This window comes from Staurois parvus, unplaced genomic scaffold (assembly GCF_062004578.1).
Source record: "Staurois parvus isolate SC_StPar_1 unplaced genomic scaffold, SC_StPar_1.0 ptg000205l, whole genome shotgun sequence".
Taxonomy (NCBI): domain Eukaryota; kingdom Metazoa; phylum Chordata; class Amphibia; order Anura; family Ranidae; genus Staurois; species Staurois parvus.
Window position 1 is genome coordinate 5,073,365 of NW_028318001.1, and position 20,042 is coordinate 5,093,406.

At 44.6% G+C, this 20,042-nt stretch overlaps 1 protein-coding gene across 5 annotated transcripts in view; it reads right to left on the reverse strand.

Annotated features, from left to right (window-relative positions):
* RB1CC1 (RB1 inducible coiled-coil 1) overlaps window positions 1–20,042 on the reverse strand; it is a 215,843-nt gene that overhangs the window by 172,207 nt on the left and 23,594 nt on the right. For 3 of the 5 annotated variants that reach the window (XM_089678426.1, XM_089678422.1, XM_089678425.1), the window contains exon 2: window positions 7,164–7,293. In XM_089678426.1, coding sequence (XP_089534552.1) covers window positions 7,164–7,234 — 71 coding nt within the window. In that variant the 5' untranslated portion in view covers window positions 7,235–7,293. Of the gene's footprint in view, window positions 1–7,163; window positions 7,294–19,137; window positions 19,274–20,042 lie in introns of those variants that run through there. The other 2 variants (XM_089678423.1, XM_089678424.1) reach the window with 2 other exon arrangements.

A 20,042-nucleotide genomic window follows, 5' to 3' on the forward strand; every position in this document is an offset into this window, starting at 1 on the left:
TATATCACTACTTTTCCAGGGTAATATCTGGGTTTTCAAAGGCAGTTGGTGCTCACAAAGTGCATGAATACATCCTTTGTGACTACTGAGGAATATATTTAAATGAAAGTTGTTGTTCCTGGCATTCATCTTCTAGATTAGTGACAGTTATGTAAACTGAAATATGAGGCCTGTATGATATGGTCATCCCAAGGAACCTTTAAGACACACACACACTGCCCTGGAGTCCCTCTTACTCCACTATCCCTATGCAGTCAAGTAGAACATTTAAATTTTAATTCAGAAGATGAAAATGTTTTTCTTTCATACAGTAAAAAGACCTTTGTTTCAAACCACAGAGGGTCTCTTTTTCAGATTGCACCTACGTTATGCAGGGTTTACATATACAGGTTTGATTTAGTAGGCACATACTGGAATATATTAGCTGACTTGAGTCTGGGCTCCTGGTGTGTTGCCATACCTTGGGGCTACCTCCAAGGCATGCCTGCTCCATTTAATATATGCTATGTTTATTGCATATGTCCTAAATTGGGAGATCAGACAGTTTAGAGCAGGGGTCTCCAAACTGCAGCCCTTGCTTGCTTTTATCTGGCCCTTGGGTTACTATTCCTAGCACTGATACCAGCCACTACGCCTTCCACTGACACCAACGAGGCACAATGTCTTCCACTGACACCAAACATGGGCACTATTCCTCTTCCTACAGACCACCAAGTCTGAGACATTGTCTACTCCCAATGAAGCCTGGGCATTTTCTACTCTCACTGCCCACAGTCAGGCCCTTCTAAAGTAAGCTGGTTGTTTGTTTATAAAGTTTGGAGAATCCTAGTTTAGAGTCAGGCACCGCAGTTTACAGAGGTGCCTTGACAAGGCAGTATGGCTTCACAAATAGATTTTTATATGTATGCAACTCTCTGAATGCAAAAAGTGCTTGGATACACTTCAGCGGACTCAAAGGAGTTTTGCATTTTGTGACTTTTATAACCTCAATTACTCAATAAAATAAGTTTTCCTCTACTGCTAGTGAGCATCCAAAAGGGCTAGAGAAAGCACGCATCGAGATGGATGGGTTTCAAAAGTTAGAGTAAAACAGCAGTGAGAAAAGGCCAACTATATAGTAAAAGCAAATCCCTTTCCAAATTTCAATTGCAAATCTGTTTTGAATAGTAATTGCTCATAATGAAAAAGAAAAGAAATATAAGGAAGGAAAGAAAGAAAGTCTTTATATAACGTGAGAACACACTTCAAACAACAGAGCTTTAAGGACAAAGCCAATCACATTTCTTCTTTTTTAAGGGCTTTCGATGCCCAAATTTGTTAAAAGAAAGTTCCAGAAATCAAAAGAGTTTTTCTTGCAGGGTTTCTCAGCATTTCTCTCGCAAAGAAACAGACATTCAGCCTCCCGGCGCACATCTTCAGCGCTGCTGCTCTGGTCTTACTCTTTAGGGCTTGTTCACACTTGACTGTTTTTCCAACTCTTGCCAAACGCCCCTATAGCGTTTGACAAGCGTTGGTCCGGTGTTTGCGGAACGATTTTAACGCTCCGCAAATGCCGCATGCGCGGTTTAGCGGCGGTTGCTAGGCGTTTGCCAAGCGTTAAAAACGCCCCACAAACGCCTAGAATGAAGTTTGAATGGTGTTAACGCTCCGCAAACGCCCCACAACCGCGTCGCAACCACATCGCAAACGCCGGCCGGGCATTTGCGGAGCGGCACCATAGACTTGAATAGGAGGCTTCAACTCCTCCTGACTCAACCAGAGGCATCCGTTTGAAAAACACTATGTGCTGCAATGTGCAATTTTCCCAGGCGTTTGGGAAGCGTTTTTACCGTTTCCCAAACGCCTGTCTGCTGCTTGCTAACAAGCCTAGTGTGAACGTAGCCTTATTATGCTCTTGTCTGTCTCCTACATACAGTTTTGATATCATACACCTGGCAGCTCCTTGCTGCTCTGGCTTCCACCTCCTGAAAAGCCCTCCTCTGTTTGCAGAGGTGGAGCCCAGAACCGCTGTCAGGTCTCTACAAAAAGCCCAGCACACACCTGCCCATTCAGCGTGCCAGCTGCTCACAAAACACAGAGCCAGAAGTTAAGATTTCATCCTTCCCAGATCTCAACCGATGAGAAAACTGAAAAGTCAGTTTCTTCTGAATGACACACGCCCCCTGGAGCCCTTCAACCTGTCTGATGACAATCCTGGGTCATAAACCGTGGCAGGGTACAGCACTGCCACAAATGGTAAAATAAACGTTTACAGCATCTTGTGAAGGTGACTGCTCTGGTGCCTTGACAGCATATCTGTCTTCCTGATCTGCTAAAGTAGCCTCCATGACAAGACCGTCCAGGTACAAAGCAAAATTTGCACAACATCCCATCTACACTTACACAATACAGTGTTAAGGGCCCTATCAACCTATAGCCAAGCCAAATCACAGTCCCAATTGGGGAGGCTGAGGTAAGTAGTTAGTGTTAAGCAACGCCATGCTTTAGAAAATTGTTTTTTGCATACCAGATATTTCAAAGCTGCAGACTGACCAGTTGCCTTTTCAGTGCTATTAATCAAAGGACTGCTCACCCCACAAGTCAAAAAACAGATTAAATGGTATCATGAGATACTGACAATTACTCATGATGTACAACAAATAGTTGAAAAAAATCTGGTCTCCACTGATTGACTTTACCAGACATACTGAAGTATCTTAACATTTAGTTGTCCATGTTCAAGACTGCATGCTATGCAATAGGCTGCACTGACTCTTTATGTATGTGATGTCTAAGATATCTATTAGAGATGAGCGAAGTATTCAAAAATTCGATTCGGCTGATTCGGCGAATTCGCGGAATAAATTCGATTCGAGTCGAATATATTCGCTGCGAATTTAACTTATAAAAAGGGTGTTTCTAGGCTTCAGAGAGCCTTTATATTAGTGCAAAACACTGTACCTTTAATTTAAATGCCCTTGGAGTCTGCTGGGGAAGAGAAATAATACTGTCAGTCAGTATGACATGCAGATGAGTGCCGTCGATCTTAGAATCACCGCACACTTCCCTCATTTGGGCAGTCACGGGCCCAAAACCAGAGTGTGGAGCCACAGTGTGGCGGTGGAGGCAGCAGCAATGGGAGGCCATACAGCACCCTATGACAAAATGGAACCCACCAGCAGTGTGAGGAGACCTGAAAGTGGCACATGGCAGAGTGTGGCGATGGAGACAGCAGCAATGGGAGGCCGTACAGGGACCCATGAGACACTCTGGACCTGGCAGCAGCATGAGGAGGCGGTACGGGGGCCCATGGCAGATTACGGGCCTGGCAGCAGCAATGGGAGGCCCGTAATCTGCCAGCACCCTGTGACAAAATGGAACCCACCAGCAGTGTGAGGAGACCTGAAAGTGGCACATGGCAGAGTGTGGCGATGGAGACAGCAGCAATGGGAGGCCGTACCGGGACCCATGACACACTCTGGACCTGGCAGCAGCATGAGGAGGCGGTACAGGGGCCCATGACAGATTACGGGCCTGGCAGCAGCAATGGGAGGCCCGTAATCTGCCAGCACCCTATGACAAAATGGAACCCACCAGCAGTGTGAGGAGACCTGAAAGTGGCACATGGCAGAGTGTGGCGATGGAGACAGCAGCAATGGGAGGTCGTACAGGGACCCATGAGACACTCTGGACGTGGCAGCAGCATGAGGAGGCGGTACAGGGACCCATGACACACTCTGGACCTGGCAGCAGCATGAGGAGGCGGTACAGGGGCCCTTGACAGATTACGGGCCTGGCAGCAGCAATGGGAGGCCCGTAATCTGCCTGCACCCTATGACAAAATGGAACCCACCAGCAGTGTGAGGAGACCTGAAAGTGGCACATGGCAGAGTGTGGCGATGGAGACAACAGCAATGGGAGGCCGTACAGGGACCCATGAGACACTCTGGACCTGGCAGCAGCATGAGGAGGCGGTACGGGGGCCCATGGCAGATTACGGGCCTGGCAGCAGCAATGGGAGGCCCGTAATCTGCCAGCACCCTATGACAAAATGGAACCCACCAGCAGTGTGAGGAGACCTGAAAGTGGCACATGGCAGAGTGTGGCGATGGAGACAGCAGCAATGGGAGGCCGTACAGGGACCCATGAGACACTCTGGACCTGGCAGCAGCATGAGGAGGCGGTACGGGGGCCCATGGCAGATTACGGGCCTGGCAGCAGCAATGGGAGGCCCGTAATCTGCCAGCACCCTATTACAAAATGGAACCCACCAGCAGTGTGAGGAGACCTGAAAGTGGCACATGGCAGAGTGTGGCGATGGAGACAGCAGCAATGGGAGGCCGTACAGGGACCCATGACACACTCTGGACCTGGCAGCAGCATGAGGAGGCGGTACAGGGGCCCATGACAGATTACGGGCCTGGCAGCAGCAATGGGAGGCCCGTAATCTGCCAGCACCCTATGACAAAATGGAACCCACCAGCAGTGTGAGGAGACCTGAAAGTGGCACATGGCAGAGTGTGGCGATGGAGACAGCAGCAATGGGAGGCCGTACAGGGACCCATGACACACTCTGGACCTGGCAGCAGCATGAGGAGGCGGTACAGGGACCCATGACACACTCTGGACCTGGCAGCAGCATGAGGAGGCGGTACAGGGGCCCATGGCAGATTACGGGCCTGGCAGATGACGACGAGGCTGCCAAGTGCGATCAGCCTCATCATCATCAATTAGGGTCTCCGCCTCACTACTAGCCCCCTCGGCTGCGTGTGGGTCAGGAGACAGACCTGTCTCTAGACCGGCTACCGAGCCACTCTCCTCGCCAGTACTTCTTCGCCTGGCTGCTGAAGAGGCGGATGTCTCCCCCCGTTCCTGACCGCCCTCTGTTAGCTCTTCCTCACTGTACAGTGGGGCTGAGCCCACAGCATGCGATACTTCGCTTGGTGAGGGAACACCAAAGGACAGGGGCAGGTAGAGGACACGTGATTTCAGTGGGCTTGCTCCCGGGCCATGCCAACTAACGGTTGTGTCTGACGTACCCACCGACCGTTGGCTGTAGGTGTCAGAGGTGACCTGGGAAGAGGAAGATGACCGAGCCAACCAATCGATGACGGCAGGGTTGTCGGTGGAGACACGACCGCTGGATGACACCGGGAGCACTGGCCTCTGGCTGCGACTAGTGCTGCCTCGACCCCTTCCTTCGCTGCCACGTCTGCTCGCTCCTGAAACATTGCCTCCTCTGCCACTCCTCTGCGTGTTGTCTGACATACTCTTTAATTCAACGATTCTGTGTCCCTGAGTAACGATTCTGTGTCCCTGAGTAACGATTCTGTGTCCCTGAGTAACGATTCTGTGTCCCTGAGTAACGATTCTGTGTCCCTGAGTAACGATTCTGTGTCCCTGAGTAACGATTCTGTGTCCCTGAGTAACAATTCTGTGTCCCCGAGAAACAATTCTGTGTCCCCGAGAAACAATTCTGTGTCCCCGAGAAACAATTCTGTGTCCCCGAGTAACAATTCTGTGTCCCCGAGTAACGATTCTGTGTCCACGAGTAACGATTCTGTGTCCACGAGTAACGATTCTGTGTCCCTCAGTAACGATTCTGTGTCCCCCAGTAACAATTCTGTGTCCCCGAGTAACAATTCTGTGTCCCTCAGTAACGATTCTGTGTCCCTGAGTAACGATTCTGTGTCCCTGAGTAACGATTCTGTGTCCCTGAGTAACGATTCTGTGTCCCTGAGTAACGATTCTGTGTCCCTCAGTAACGATTCTGTGTCCCTCAGTAACGATTCTGTGTCCCTCAGTAACGATTCTGTGTCCCTCAGTAACGATTCTGTGTCCCTGAGTAACAATTCTGTGTCCCTGAGTAACAATTCTGTGTCCCTGAGTAACAATTCTGTGTCCCTCAGTAACGATTCTGTGTCCCTGAGTAACGATTCTGTGTCCCTGAGTAACGATTCTGTGTCCCTGAGTAACGATTCTGTGTCCCTGAGTAACGATTCTGTGTCCCTGAGTAACGATTCTGTGTCCCTGAGTAACGATTCTGTGTCCCTGAGTAACGATTCTGTGTCCCTGAGTAACGATTCTGTGTCCCCGAGTAACGATTCTGTGTCCCCGAGTAACAATTCTGTGTCCCCGAGTAACAATTCTGTGTCCCCGAGTAACAATTCTGTGTCCCCGAGTAACAATTCTGTGTCCCTCAGTAACGATTCTGTGTCCCTCAGTAACAATTCTGTGTCCCCGAGTAACAATTCTGTGTCCCCGAGTAACAATTTTGTGTCCCTCAGTAACAATTCTGTGTCTGTCCCTGAGTAACAATTCTGTGTCTGTCCCTGAGTAACAATTCTGTGTCCCTGAGTAACGATTCTGTGTCCCTAAGTAACGATTCTGTGTCCCTCAGTAACAATTCTGTGTCCCCGAGTAACAATTCTGTGTCCCTCAGTAACAATTCTGTGTCTGTCCCTGAGTAACAATTCTGTGTCCCTGAGTAACGATTCTGTGTCCCTGAGTAACGATTCTGTGTCCCTAAGTAACGATTCTGTGGCCCTAAGTAACGATTCTGTGGCCCTAAAGTCTCTCTGGCCCTAACTCTGTCCCTAATACAGACAGGTCTGTCTCTCTTGAATGACCGGAGGCTAATGGAGAATTGTAAGATGGCCGCAATTTATAGCTCCACCATTACACAGTGCTGGCTGGCTGGCTGCTGATTGGCTAATGCGATCACATGTCATGAATGAATGCATTATGGGTCAGCGCGCCTTGTCTGCGCGCCTTCCCAGAGATCCCCGCTCCGTCGCCACACATGTCGCCGCCATTTTTGGGAAAATTCGATTCGTGCATCCGAAGTTGGCTAATTTTCGGATTCGGCGCGAATCGAATATTTCCCAATATTCGAAACGAATTCCACTTCGCCATGTTCGATTCGCTCATCTCTAATATCTATGTATAAATTGTCTATTTGTTACACTGTAACAAAAAATACTGTTCAAGAAAATTGGTATTTGCACAGAATTTCTGAGAGGCATCAATGGAGGATTGGAGAGGTGTGCAGCATTGTCAGTGCAGGATCAAGCGTCTTGTGGGAGTCTGTTGAGCACTGTCAATGTTATTTTGCCTTACAAAACAATAGATATTTACTTTAATCATAGAAAGCAAATGTGAAATATATAAGAAAGGTTACTTACGTTTGTACAGCAAGCTCAGTGTCAAATGTGAGGGTGATTCCAGTATTCACCAGAAACACATATAACTTCATGATGACTGTTCTATGATCCTCTGGTGCCCGCTTTAAACTTTGCTGTGCTCATTTAGAAACTGTTAAAAGAAGTAATTTTTGTAAATGTGATGAAAACATAAATGAACTCCAAAACAGAACTATTATGTAAAAAATTGGCAAAAGTGCACATCTTAAACATACTTTATAAGGATTTTATTTAAAATGTATACCAAGTATTAAAGTTAACCTGTAATCACCGGTGAAAGATTGAAATAAGCACATACACAGGCATGCAGGGTGCCATGGGAGCCACTGCAACCTGACCTCACACAGCATGAAAACTTCAGAAAATTCATGTAGAGAAATGCCCCCAACACATCACACAATGCACTTAAGGGCCTCCATAACCTACTGCCCAGCCCCTACCATTGCAAAATGTAATATACTGTGGGGCATTCTGCAGCACTGACTCTGCTAAACCAAGAAATGGTATAAAATTTTGGTTCCTTTTACACACTGCAGAAAGTTTTGGGACTCCCCTCCTAATCATTGGCTTCAGGTGTTCCAATCACCTCCATGGCCACAGGGGTATAAAATCAAGCACCTAGGCATGCAGCTCAGTGAATTCAAGAGTGGTACCGTGATAGGTTGTCACCTGTGCAATAAGTCCATCCGTGAAATTTCCTTGCTACTAAATATTCCACGGACAACTGTTGATGGTATTATAACAAAGTGGAAGCAACTGGGAACAACAGCAACTCAGTCACAAAGTGGTAGGCAACTCAAAATGACAGTCGGGTCAGTGCATACTGAAGCGCACAGTGAGCAGAAGTCGCCAACTGTCTGCAGAGTCAATAGCTAAAGACCTCCAAACATAGTGTGGCTTTCAGATTAGCACAGCAGTTTGTAGAGAGCTTCATGGAATTGGTTTCCATGGCTGAGCAGCTGCATCCAAGTCTTACATCACCAAATGCAATGCAAAGCGCCTGATGCCGTGGTGAAAAGCACTCCGCCACTTGACTTTAGAGCAGTGGAGACATGTTCTCTGGAGTGACAAATCACACTTCACTGTCTGGCAATCTGATGGACATCTTTGGGTTTGGAGGTTGCCAGGAGAACGGTACTTGCCTGACTGAATTGTGACAAGTGTAAAGTTTGGTGGAGGGGGAATTATGGTGTGGGATTGTTTTTCAGGGGTTGAGCTTGGCCCCTTAGTTCCAGTGAAGGGAACTCTTAAGTCATACCAAGACATTTGGACAATTTTATGCTCCCAACTTTGTGGGAACAGTTTGGGGATGGTCTCTTCCTGTTCCAACATGACTGCACACCAGTGCACAAAACAAGGTCCATAAAAATATGGATGAGTGAGTTTGGGGTGGAGGAACTTGACTGGCCTGCACAGATTCCTAACCTCAACCAGATAGAACACCTTTGGGATGAATTAGAGAGGAGACTGTGAGCCAGGCCTTCTCGTCAAAGTGCCTGACCTCACCAATGCACTTCTGGAAGAATGGTCAAAAATTCCCATAGACACTCCTAAACCTTGAGGACACCCTTCCCAGAAGAGTTGAAGTTGTTAAAGCTGCAAAGGGTGGGCCAATTCAATATTGAACACTAGGGACTAAGACTGGGATGCCATTAAAGTTCATGTGCGTGTAAAGGTAGGCGTCCCAATACTCTTGGCAATATAATGTGTGTATGTATGTATGTATGTATGTATATATATATATATATATATACATACATATACACACATATATACACACACAGGCCACTTTATTAGGTACACCTTGCTAGTGCCAAGAAAATATCTCCTACACCATTACACCATCACCACCACCATCCTGAACCGTTGATACAAGGCAGGATGGATCCATGCTTTCAAGTTGTTTACGCCAAATCTACCATCTGAATGTCTACCCATTATCCTCTGACATCAACAAAGCATCTTTGTCCATACAACTGCCACTCACTGTATATTTTATTTTTCAAACCATTCTCTCTAAACCCTAAAGATGGTCGTGCATGAAGTTTTTTAAATACTCAGACCAGCCCGTCTGGCACCAACAACCATGCCATGTTCAAAGCCCCTAAATCCCCTTTCTGATGCTTGGTTTGAACTTCAGCAAGTCACCTTCACCACGTCTACATGCATGGAGTTGCTTCCATGTGATTGGCAATTTGTGTTTCCAAGCAATTGAACAGGCATACCTAGTAAAAGTGGTGTGTGTGTACACAGTATATACACTCACTGGCCACTTTATTAGGTACATCTTGCTAATACCGGGTTGGACCCCATTTTGCCATCAGAACTGCCTTGATTCTTCGTGGCATAGGTTTACCAACTTTTTTTTTTTTTTGTCCAACCTTATAAAGTGTTTATAAACCCTTACATATATCCAGTGAAGTGCCTGGCCTCAGGTGATACACAGAGATGAAACAAATCCTCCTATATGAGTTGTACCTGTCTACCTACAGTCTTCTCTTCTCTACATCCATTCAAAGTGCTGAATTTATAAGCGTGTTCGAGATTTCAGATAAAAGGGTTGGAGAGCTGAAATTACACACTGCAGGGCTCTGAGAGCTGATTGGAGGGAAGAGACAGCACACAGGAACACAGCTGAGGCCGCCAATCTGCTGGAGGTCTCTCCCCTGTCACCATTTTTGTCTTGGTGTCAGGAAAAATTGTCAAAAGTGATTCACGCTGATAGCAAAACAACAAAGCAGCAGACACAAATGTCACTTAGTGATCTTAATCGAGAGAAGTATACACTATAGAGGGATATGCATTGTTCATTTTTCATGTCTGAGGTTTACAACCACTTTAATTGAACAAGCTGAAGATAGAAGCCGATTGGCTACCATGAACAGCTGCATGAGATTTTGCACTCCACAGTTTTAGTAAATCAACCCCTTGGGATCATAGGAACGAACAAATGAGCAGCAGGGAATACAGACATCAGACAATTCCCAAAGGGTCAAATGCAGAAAAGGCTTTACAAGGCTGCAGGGCTAGAACTTAGAAAGGGTTGCTGGGGAGAAGCAGGCTGCTTGGGAGGTGAGTATATGCTGACTTCTATTGCAGGAGATAGCTTGATTAAAAACTTTAGAGATCCGATTAACCGATAAGTTCATCTTTGGTAACATATTACATGTCCCTCCCATTTTTAGGGTGGAACATGTAACATGTTCCCACCACTGCAGCAGCTGTCCAATCCCCCCCCCCCATGCAATACGGGGAGAAGTTCCCCATACTAGCTGTCCATTTTTAAAAACACACGGCCATGTCATGCATTCACAGAATTCTGTGAATTAATGAAATACAAGTCGTCTTGTAGTTCTCAATGAACTACCACGGCGCTGCTGAGCAACATGGTAGTTCATCGAGTCTTCTTGTCAGACTGTATCTGCTTGCCCCTATGGGATTTACGAGCAAGGAGATACACTGACAGTTTTCAGGAATCCTGCATTGCACCAGCGATCTGCTGGTGCAATGCAAACTAATAGTAAATGCATATTTTTTTTACCTGCAAATAATATTTTTTTTAAAAAAATGGGCATTTATTTATTTTTTAAAATTAATTTATCCTTTAAGCTGGAATGCCTGATATATACGTATATCTGTCCCCAGTTAGTGACTCAAACACTGTAGTCACAGGGTCAGCATGGAAAATAGAATTTTCAAAAGTACATAAGCAAGGACAGGCACGATATTTCTTGAATGACAGGTTTCCTTTAATGTCGCATCTATGTTAATGCATTAAGTAGCATAAGGTTACTTTTGACAAGTATGTTTCCTGTAAATTGAATGCAAGCTTTCTGTGTTTTGAAACATAATTTCTGTGCTTAGACTTTTTTTCTTGAATATAGAAAAACATTTTCAGTGGATCAAACACAGGGGAAAGAAAAAGTGCCCTAATCCGGGGACAAATTTATGAAGGAACCATGTCTTACACTTTCTTGTATTTTGCCACCCACCCCCAAAAAACACACATGAGGTTTCATACAACATTCTATACTTGTCTCTGCACTTCCAATTGCTGTTTTAGAGTAGATACTGATCACAAGATATTAGAGGTTTTCTTACATGTGATGGCCCCAAGTATCACCTCTTTCCACAAAGCCCTGCTGGCTTCACAACATTGTTCAAGGTGATACACAGTGTACAATTATAACAAAAACATGGATCAGGAACTTTTGTTTATACCGCCTATCAAATAAAAAATAAGATATTAGTGATGTACTAATATCGGCCACCAAAATCTATCGGCCGAAAATAGGATTATCTGCAGTTTGCCGATAGGAAAAAAAAGTGTTGATAATGTCATTGACTCGAATGCAAAATTGCCCCCTATTGACTCAAATGCAAAATCCCGTCCCATTGACTCAAATGCAAAATCACGTCCTATTGACCCAAATGCAACATCACGCCCCATTGACATAAAATCTAACATCACGCCCCATTGACTCCAATGGAAAAACGCCCCCCATTGACTCCAATGGAAAAACGCCCCCCATTGACTCCAATGGAAAAACGCCCCCCATTGACTCCAATGGAAAAACGCCCCCCATTGACTCCAATGGAAAAACGCCCCCCATTGACTCCAATAGAAAAACGCCCCCCATTGACTCCAATGGAAAAACACCCCCATTGACTCCAATGGAAAAACGCCCCCATTGACTCCAATGGAAAAATGCCCTCCCACTGACTCCAATGGAAAAACGCCCCCCATTGACTCCAATGGAAAAACGCCACCATTGACTCCAATGGAAAAACGCCCCCCATTGACACCAATGGAAAAAAACGCCCTCTCATTGAATTTTCGTGTTAAGTTCAGAATTTTCATTTCGGTGCACCACTATAAGATATAAGAAAAATGTGGGAGACATGGACTGGATGAATCGAGCTGAGGCTGCTTTTATCTGCTTACCATGCAGGATGAGTGAGGTATGCAGCGGCTGGGCTACCTCATTCAATTTTTGCAAGATACTAGAGAATAGACACATACATTGTAATCAAGAATCGGATTAACAAGGAAAAAAATTGTTACTTCTTGCTTACACAATGGGGAAAAAGTAGGGATCAGGGTCATAAGACCCATTCTGTGCTGTGCAATAAAGGTAAGTTCACATTTGGGAACATGTTACAAATTCCAACCTAAAAATGGGTGGAAAATGTAACATGTTCCTGTTCCAACAGCTCTCCCCCTGATCCCCCCTCCACCCTGTGACTGCAGGTGGGGGATCTTCTCCCCACACCCGCTGTCACAATTAGAAAAAAGCACCCACACGGCTGAGCCATTATTTTCACAGAGTTCTATGAAAGAGCTACAAGCACAGACAGTCTTTGTGGCTGAAGACTTGTAGTTTTCAGTAGACTGTGGAGACACTGATGAGCGCTCTCGTAGTCCATTGACTCTTCGGGGTTTATTTACTAAAGCTGGAGAGTCCAAAATCAGACTCACTTCTGCATAGAAACCAATCAGCTTCCAGGTTTCATTGCCAAAGCTTCATTGAACAAGCTGAGGTTAGAAGCTGATTGGTTTCTATGCAGAAGGGAGTCTGATTTTGGACTCTCCAGCTTTAGTAAATAAACCCCTTCCTGTCATTCAGTAACTTCCTCGCCCATATGATGTACAAGCAGACAGCTTATACTGACAGTCTGCAGGAGCCCTCCCTGCATTGAATCCAGATCTGCAAAAATCCAAAGTAAATACACATTTTTTTACCTGCAAACATATGTGCATTTATTTATGTATTTTAAAGGTGGACTTTGCCTTTATGGCCTAATGCACATGGGCAAAGAAATGCCACAAAATGCATCTGCCGTTGTTTTTCCCACACCTCTGAAAGCAGCTTTAGGTTACCTAATGTGTACATACACATTGTGTTGTTTAAAGGCATATTTTAACCACTAGCCTACAGGGCACTTATACCCCCTTCCTGCCCAGGCCAATTTCCAGCTTTCAGCGCTGTCACACTTTGAATGACAATTGCGCCGTCATGCAATATTGTACCCATATGAAATTATTTTTTTTGAGACAGAGCTTTCTTTTGGTGGTATTTAATCAGCTCTGGAATTTTTATTTTTCCTTAAACAAACCAAAAACCACTGAAAACTTCGTTTTTGTTATACAATTTTGTAAAAAAGTGATTTTCTCCTTTACTGATGTGCGTTAATGAGGCTGCAGTGATGGGCACTGATAGGTGGCACTGATGGGCACTGATGAGGAGGCACTGGAAGGTTGCACTGATGGGCATTGACATGCATCACTGATGGGCACTGAAAGGCAGCACTGATAGGCGGCACTGACTGGCACTGATAGGCGACACTGACTGGCACTGATAGGCGACACTGACTGGCACTGATGGGTGACATTGAAAGGCAGCTCAGATGGGCACTGATATGTGGCATTGATGTGCACTGATATGTGGCATTGATGTGGCACTGGTGAGCACTGACAGCTGGCACTGATGGTCACTGACAGGTGGCACTTCTGGGGCCATACTGATCATCAGGGCACACTGATCATCAGTGCCCTGATGATCAGTGTACATGTCCCCTCCGCGGAAAGCAGATTACTGGCTCTCCTCACCTCTCGAGCTCTCAGCGTGACAGCTCGAGAGGAGAGAAATGCCGATAACCGGCATTTCCGTGTTTACATGTGATCAGCTGTGATTGGACACAGCTGATCACATGACCGAGCCGACATCTTCAGCTCTTTCCGTGATCCGTTGTGTCCGAGGGACGTGGTGAGATTGGAAGGATGTCATCTGACATCCTCCCAGAAGGAGAGAACCACCTTGCGCCCGTCATTGTACTATATGGCGGGCGGAAGGTGGTTAAAGCAGCATTTCGGGGCATAAAAAAATGCCCCAGGAAAAGTTTTTTTTGCATAATTTTAATTCAAAATTTAGCTGTATATTTCTTGCAATTACCATAACCTACCACCAAAGAACAACCCAAAATAAATGATCCTGCTTCTGACAATCACAGTGATGCCACGTATGCTTTATTTTTTTTAAAATCTAAATCATATCTAAAATACACTGTCCCTGACCTTTGACCCCGACCTTCGACCCTAACTTTAACCCTGATTGTGGCCTAGGTCAGACCCTGATTTAGCTATTGTTATCTTTTTTATTACTATATTTTCTACACACACTTTTTTGTTTACAGTATTCTTCTGTAGCAAGGAGAAAATGATACAATGTATCATTTTCTTCATTCAAGAGAAGAAAACAACACAGCGGTAGGCTGTACAGTAATTGATCACTGTGATAGCCAATCACTGGCTATCACAGTGATCAGGTGTTTGGGAATTGGGTCTACCAGTTCCCGATCATTAGTACAGGACCTGCAGATGTCGCTGCGGCTTTGGACTCTGTTCTGGGAGCCCACTGTGCAGCACACTCTCAGCACACACAAATAAAGAGGCTGTATATAGGTACATGCTCCAAGGGAAGGGATTAAACTGCTGGAACTGTCTGGAGCTGTGTACAGGCATCTATAATAATGCAGCGGCTGTACAGACAGAGCTGCTCATGCTAGTTGACAGGTGTGAAGGGGCAGGTGAGCAACCTTGAAAGCACACTGTCTACATTCTGAGCCGCTCACCCATTCCTGCAGGCCTTGTTACATTAGGACAAGCAGCTGTGTGTGTGTAGCTGCTGCGTCCCCATAGAGAAACATGAGCAGCCTGCATGCAGCTCCAGCCCCCAAATTCATGCTGTATGGGCCACAGCGCCCATCTGAATAGGCCTTTAACCACTTCCTGTCCAGCCTATGTACATAAACGGCCGGACGGGAGCAGTGCAGGAGTGGGTTGCCGTTCATAAATGGCGCCCGCATTTTACCTGGGAGCGCGTGGCACACCGATCGCTGTACGGGACCTCTGTGTAAGGTCCCGATCATGTGATCACTGATTGGCCAATCAGTAATCACATGAATAGTAATAAGCAAGATGTAATTTCTGACATCATTGCTTACTACTAGTGAAATCTGTGACTGATCACAGAGGTCACATGGTATAAGGATATTCACAACAGCCTTGTACCATGTGACAATCTGTGACCAATCACAACTCTCACAGTAGTTCTCAATGGCTGCAAGAATGCAGCCAGAGAGAAGGAGAAATGATTGCTTTTACAGCTTTTATGGGTGTAAAAGCAATCAGTGTTAGAAAAAAAATAAAATCTTCATCACCCCCCAAAAGTAGTACAGTGTCACTATGGTTTTACTAAAAAGATAGCTGAATACATTTTGGCTAAGATTTATGAAGAAATGATATTTATTTGCAAAATTTTATAAGAAAAACACTTTTTTTCAAAATGTTTGGACTTTTTCATTTATAGAGCAAAAAAAAAAAATCCCAGTGGTGAATAAATACCACCAAACTAAAGTTTTATCTGTCTAAAAAAAATGCAAAAAAATTCATATGGGTACAGTGCTGCATGACCGCGCAATTGTCATTCAAAGTGTGACAGCGTTGAAAGCTGAAAATTGGCCAGGGAGGTGGTAAAAGTGTTCGGACTTGAAGTGGTTAAAGTAAACCTATGACCAGGCTGTGGACATTCAGATATTTGTTAAGTCTAAAGTCTATCTATAGCCCAAACTTTTTTATAATCTTGGATAAAGTGGGAAAGGATTCCAATTCCTGGTTTCTCACATTTATTAACATTACTTTAGGGAACATACAACACGGTGGCACACGCCTCCAAAAGATTCTCTGTAATTTAGAACAAAGAAAAAATAAAATAGCGCTGCTGCAAAGGGGTGAAAACTTTTATTATTGCAGGACATATCAAACAATCCAACAAAGTCTCCAAAGAATATAGTCTCTCCACTGCAGCTCACTGGCATCCATTCAGAATTGAAATACTAATACTTATGGGTGGAGCTGGTTCATTAAAATGATTCAAGAAACATATTGAGGTGAAATGAGGCAGAACCGTTATGCCAAAAAAAACACAATTCCAAATGAACAGAACTAGGAAATTAAGCCTATAAAATGTTACAAAGTGCATTTTTATAGCAAACACTGCAGAGGGCAACAGACCTAATTCCACCAAGAAAAGTACATTTGTTAATTATTTGATTTCTCTCCCAAAGAGCAGTGTGGTCTTGGCATTCTCAATACTCGGCTTTAACAAGCATGAAAGCAATTTTTAACAAAATCTTTATATGACTATTATTCTATTTTTTTTCATAGGCTTTCCCTATCACATGAACTTACTCAAGTGAATTAAAAGAACTTCATCTAAAGAGAAACATGAAACTTACGATCGCTCACATATCCTTTTGCAAACCTTAGTTCCCTGGCTGTTATACGTAACCCCTTGTCTCAATATTTATCTATAGCGATCAGGATTTTTTAATTTTGTCCTTCCTGATCTAAATACTTATTGGGGGTTATAGGCTCAGAAAATATTAAAGTATTAGTGGTAAGACTTAAAAAAATCCACACTAAACCAATGGAAAAAACTTTCTATAGTTAAAACACATCCCATTTAAGTAAAAATATTTTATACCTTTTTTTCTATTGTCATATGACCACATAGCCTCCCTACCCTTCCCTGTTCTGCATTGTAGAAGGTAAGCTTCAATTATCAACAGGCGGGTGTCCAAAATGCTGACACACAAAGGCGAGGTATGTTATAATTATTACCATTAGTAACTTGCATAAAACAAGTGTTACAAGAAAATGTATGAATTTACCAACATATTGAATGTAAGGCCTCTTTCACACGAGTGGACCAATAAGGTCCACCAGTCAGTTTTTTAGGCGGACCTGAAAGGACCCTCTTAGATTGTAAGCTCCAAGGAGCAGGGCCATCCTAACTCTCTTGTATTGAACTGTATTGTTGCTGTATTGTCTCCCATTATATTGTAAAGTGCTGAGCAAACTGCTGGCACTATATATATCCTGTATAATAATAATAAATAATTATTGTCCTCTATGGACCAGAAGGTGTAAACAGACGTGTCCTTTTACACCCGCCTATATACAATCAGATCCACTAAAAACAAACATCTAGTGGATCAGATCTCAGTCGGGTGTAAATTGACAGGCAGTTCATTTACATTCAACCACCCATAGAGGAGAGCAGGCTGTGTCCAATCTGCATAAGCAAAACAGACACAGACCAACCATGTGCCTGCTCACAGGGGAATAGAAGACAGATCCCTTGCTGAACAAGCGGACTCCTGGCAGTGTCTGCTCCAGTGTGGACGGGGCCTAATAACAATTTTAAGGGTACCACACACTTTAATGGTTATATGCACTAAAAGGACAATTACTCTTTCTAAACTGCAGAACAAACATTGAATACATTACAGATTACTGAGCTTTAGATGTGATGGCTGCATTAGTTTTCTTTTTTGCAGATAAAGTACATTTTCTGCAGGTGTCCTAATAACATCCTTTAAACTGAAAGCACGACAAACTTTGCTTTATTATGTAAACTACTAGTCCCATCAATCCACCATGTAATGTTTAAAATCTAGCCTGTTTGATAACCATTTCTTCTTCCATTGATATAGTGGAGTAATGAGTGGACCCAGGGACAGGAATTCCTTGCAGGACCAAAAAGCTTGAAAAAAAAATAGTGCACCAACCATATCCAAGGACGGGTAAGCTGCATATTCATTTTTGTTTTTGGGGTTTAAAGCAGTACCTTTCAGTAGTCAACAGAGGGCAAAAACAAATGATCTTAACCCACCCCATTTAATTCCATACAAGAGTGACATGCCAGGCACTTTTGGGTAAGGGTGAGCATGTGACTCACTCCTCTCTCATGTGACAGCACTGCTGTCATCACATTTGGCTGAGAAAAGAAATCCACAGCCCAGTGTAAGCTCAAACAATTTGCCTTGGAGCTTACAATTTCAGTTTAAAGCCACTTGTCAGCAAAACAGCCAGGCGATGAGCATTTTATCAGATCAGCAATGAAACCTTGTAAGTCTCCAATGACAGGATTACTTTGAAGTGTGATCCAAATCAACATGCACATAATTCCTTTTACTGCTCTTAGTTTGGTCAGGAGCGAAGACAGGAAGCACTGGGTAAGTTGAAATCTGCAGCTTATACAGGGCTAAGGACTCAGTCCCCAATCCTATGGGACAGTGCTAGGTGTCTGAGTGGCTATCAGCAAACCCCATGGCTGTCTCATAAGAGCATGAAGGGAGTCCTTAGCCCATGCTCCATGCCTGGAAGTTCTGGGCACTTCTCTCTGGTCTCGGACTTGTAGGGAAGCAAGCGGAAGCCAAGTATTTTCTGCTGGGAAGGACAGCAGCTAACATTTGTGTGTCTTGTAGCATATACAGGTCTTTTGGTCAAGTGATGGAAGGTAGGGTGAGTCTGTGCTGCTCTGGGAGGTGGAGGCTAAAGGAACCTCTTTAGGATTCACTCTAATCCAGCTGCATTTCCAGCCTCAATTTTGTGATTAAACAAAAAAAAAAAAAAGAAGAAGAAAATGGAGGTTGGTGACAACAGTATTAAATTTTGATATGTAAAAATGAAAAAGAAATGCAGACCTGGAGACATTGTGATTGAGAGATCCCTAAAAATGGAGGTGTCAGGTGAAATTGTGAGTGTTCCCAGAGAAGCTTTCCAGCAGTGAAGCAATGTACAAAGCTCCAGGAAGTGGCGTGGTGTCAGTGTGTGCACACAGGTCTGGAGTACAATGCACTGACAGGTGCTACAGACATGCTGTACAGAGAATAGCCTGAGCTCCTCTGAGCATCTAGGGACAGTCCCCCATGTGTCCCCAGCACTGGGGTCACCGAGGACTGGCCAGGATGCTGGATCCATATACAACATCATCTGCCAGGGGCCTGAGTGTCCAGGCCGGGGGAGGAGTAGTCAGCTGGCAGCTCTGCTCCCTCCACACACCATTCACCACAAAGAGCTGCCCCATCTTCTATCACTGGTCTATCCCACCTGCCCAGCAGTGACCCCTCATACCCAGGCAGGGTCCGGCTGCCAGTCAGGAAGGTTCCAAATGTTATTGTTGTTGTTGCTGACGACTCAGCATCGCTCAGGCTGCTTGTTTCCGGTGTGATGTGAGAGGAGGCATCCCTGGGATCCCTTTGGATGTGAACGCTCCTTGCTTGTCCCTGCTTGCCACTGAGTCGTGCAGACTTCAGCTATGCAGAATGCCAATCAATCGATTAGTGGCCAAGCATTAAATATATGAGCAGTATGGCAACAATGACCATACACGTTACAACCTGATTGGATCATATCTGCCTATTACGTTTCCTATGTAGTATGAAGACAAACATAACAAATTCACTTCATTTGTATCCAATAACAACACAGCTGAGTACTGTCTGCGATACTTTTTTTTATCTACACTAAGGGCCCGTGCATACTAAAGCAATTCATTGTGGTATACTAAAGCATGTGTGTGTTATGGCATGCAATAAAGGAGAAGTTCACTTCTGTAAAGAAAAAATGGCAAGTAAAAATGTGCATTTATTATGATTTATACTAGGAGCCTATAAGAAGCATTGCACACCCCGGTATTCCTTGAGCGTTACAAGCTGACAGCCTTTGCGGCCATCAGTATTTGTAGTTCTCCGTTCACAGAACTCTATGAATGAATGAATGATGTGGCTGGGTGGGTGGAGCCCTGCACAGCTGCATTTTTGTTAAATTGTGACAGCAGATGAGGGGAGAGGATCCCCAGCTCGCTGTCACAAAGGTGGATTAGAGATGTGCAGGGGCAGCTGCAACCAGAATACTGAATACTAATATAACCTCACATTCCTTCTGTACTGAAATGTATTGTAATTGTACTGTCTCCCTTATATTGTAAAGCATTGCCCAAACTGTTGGCGCTA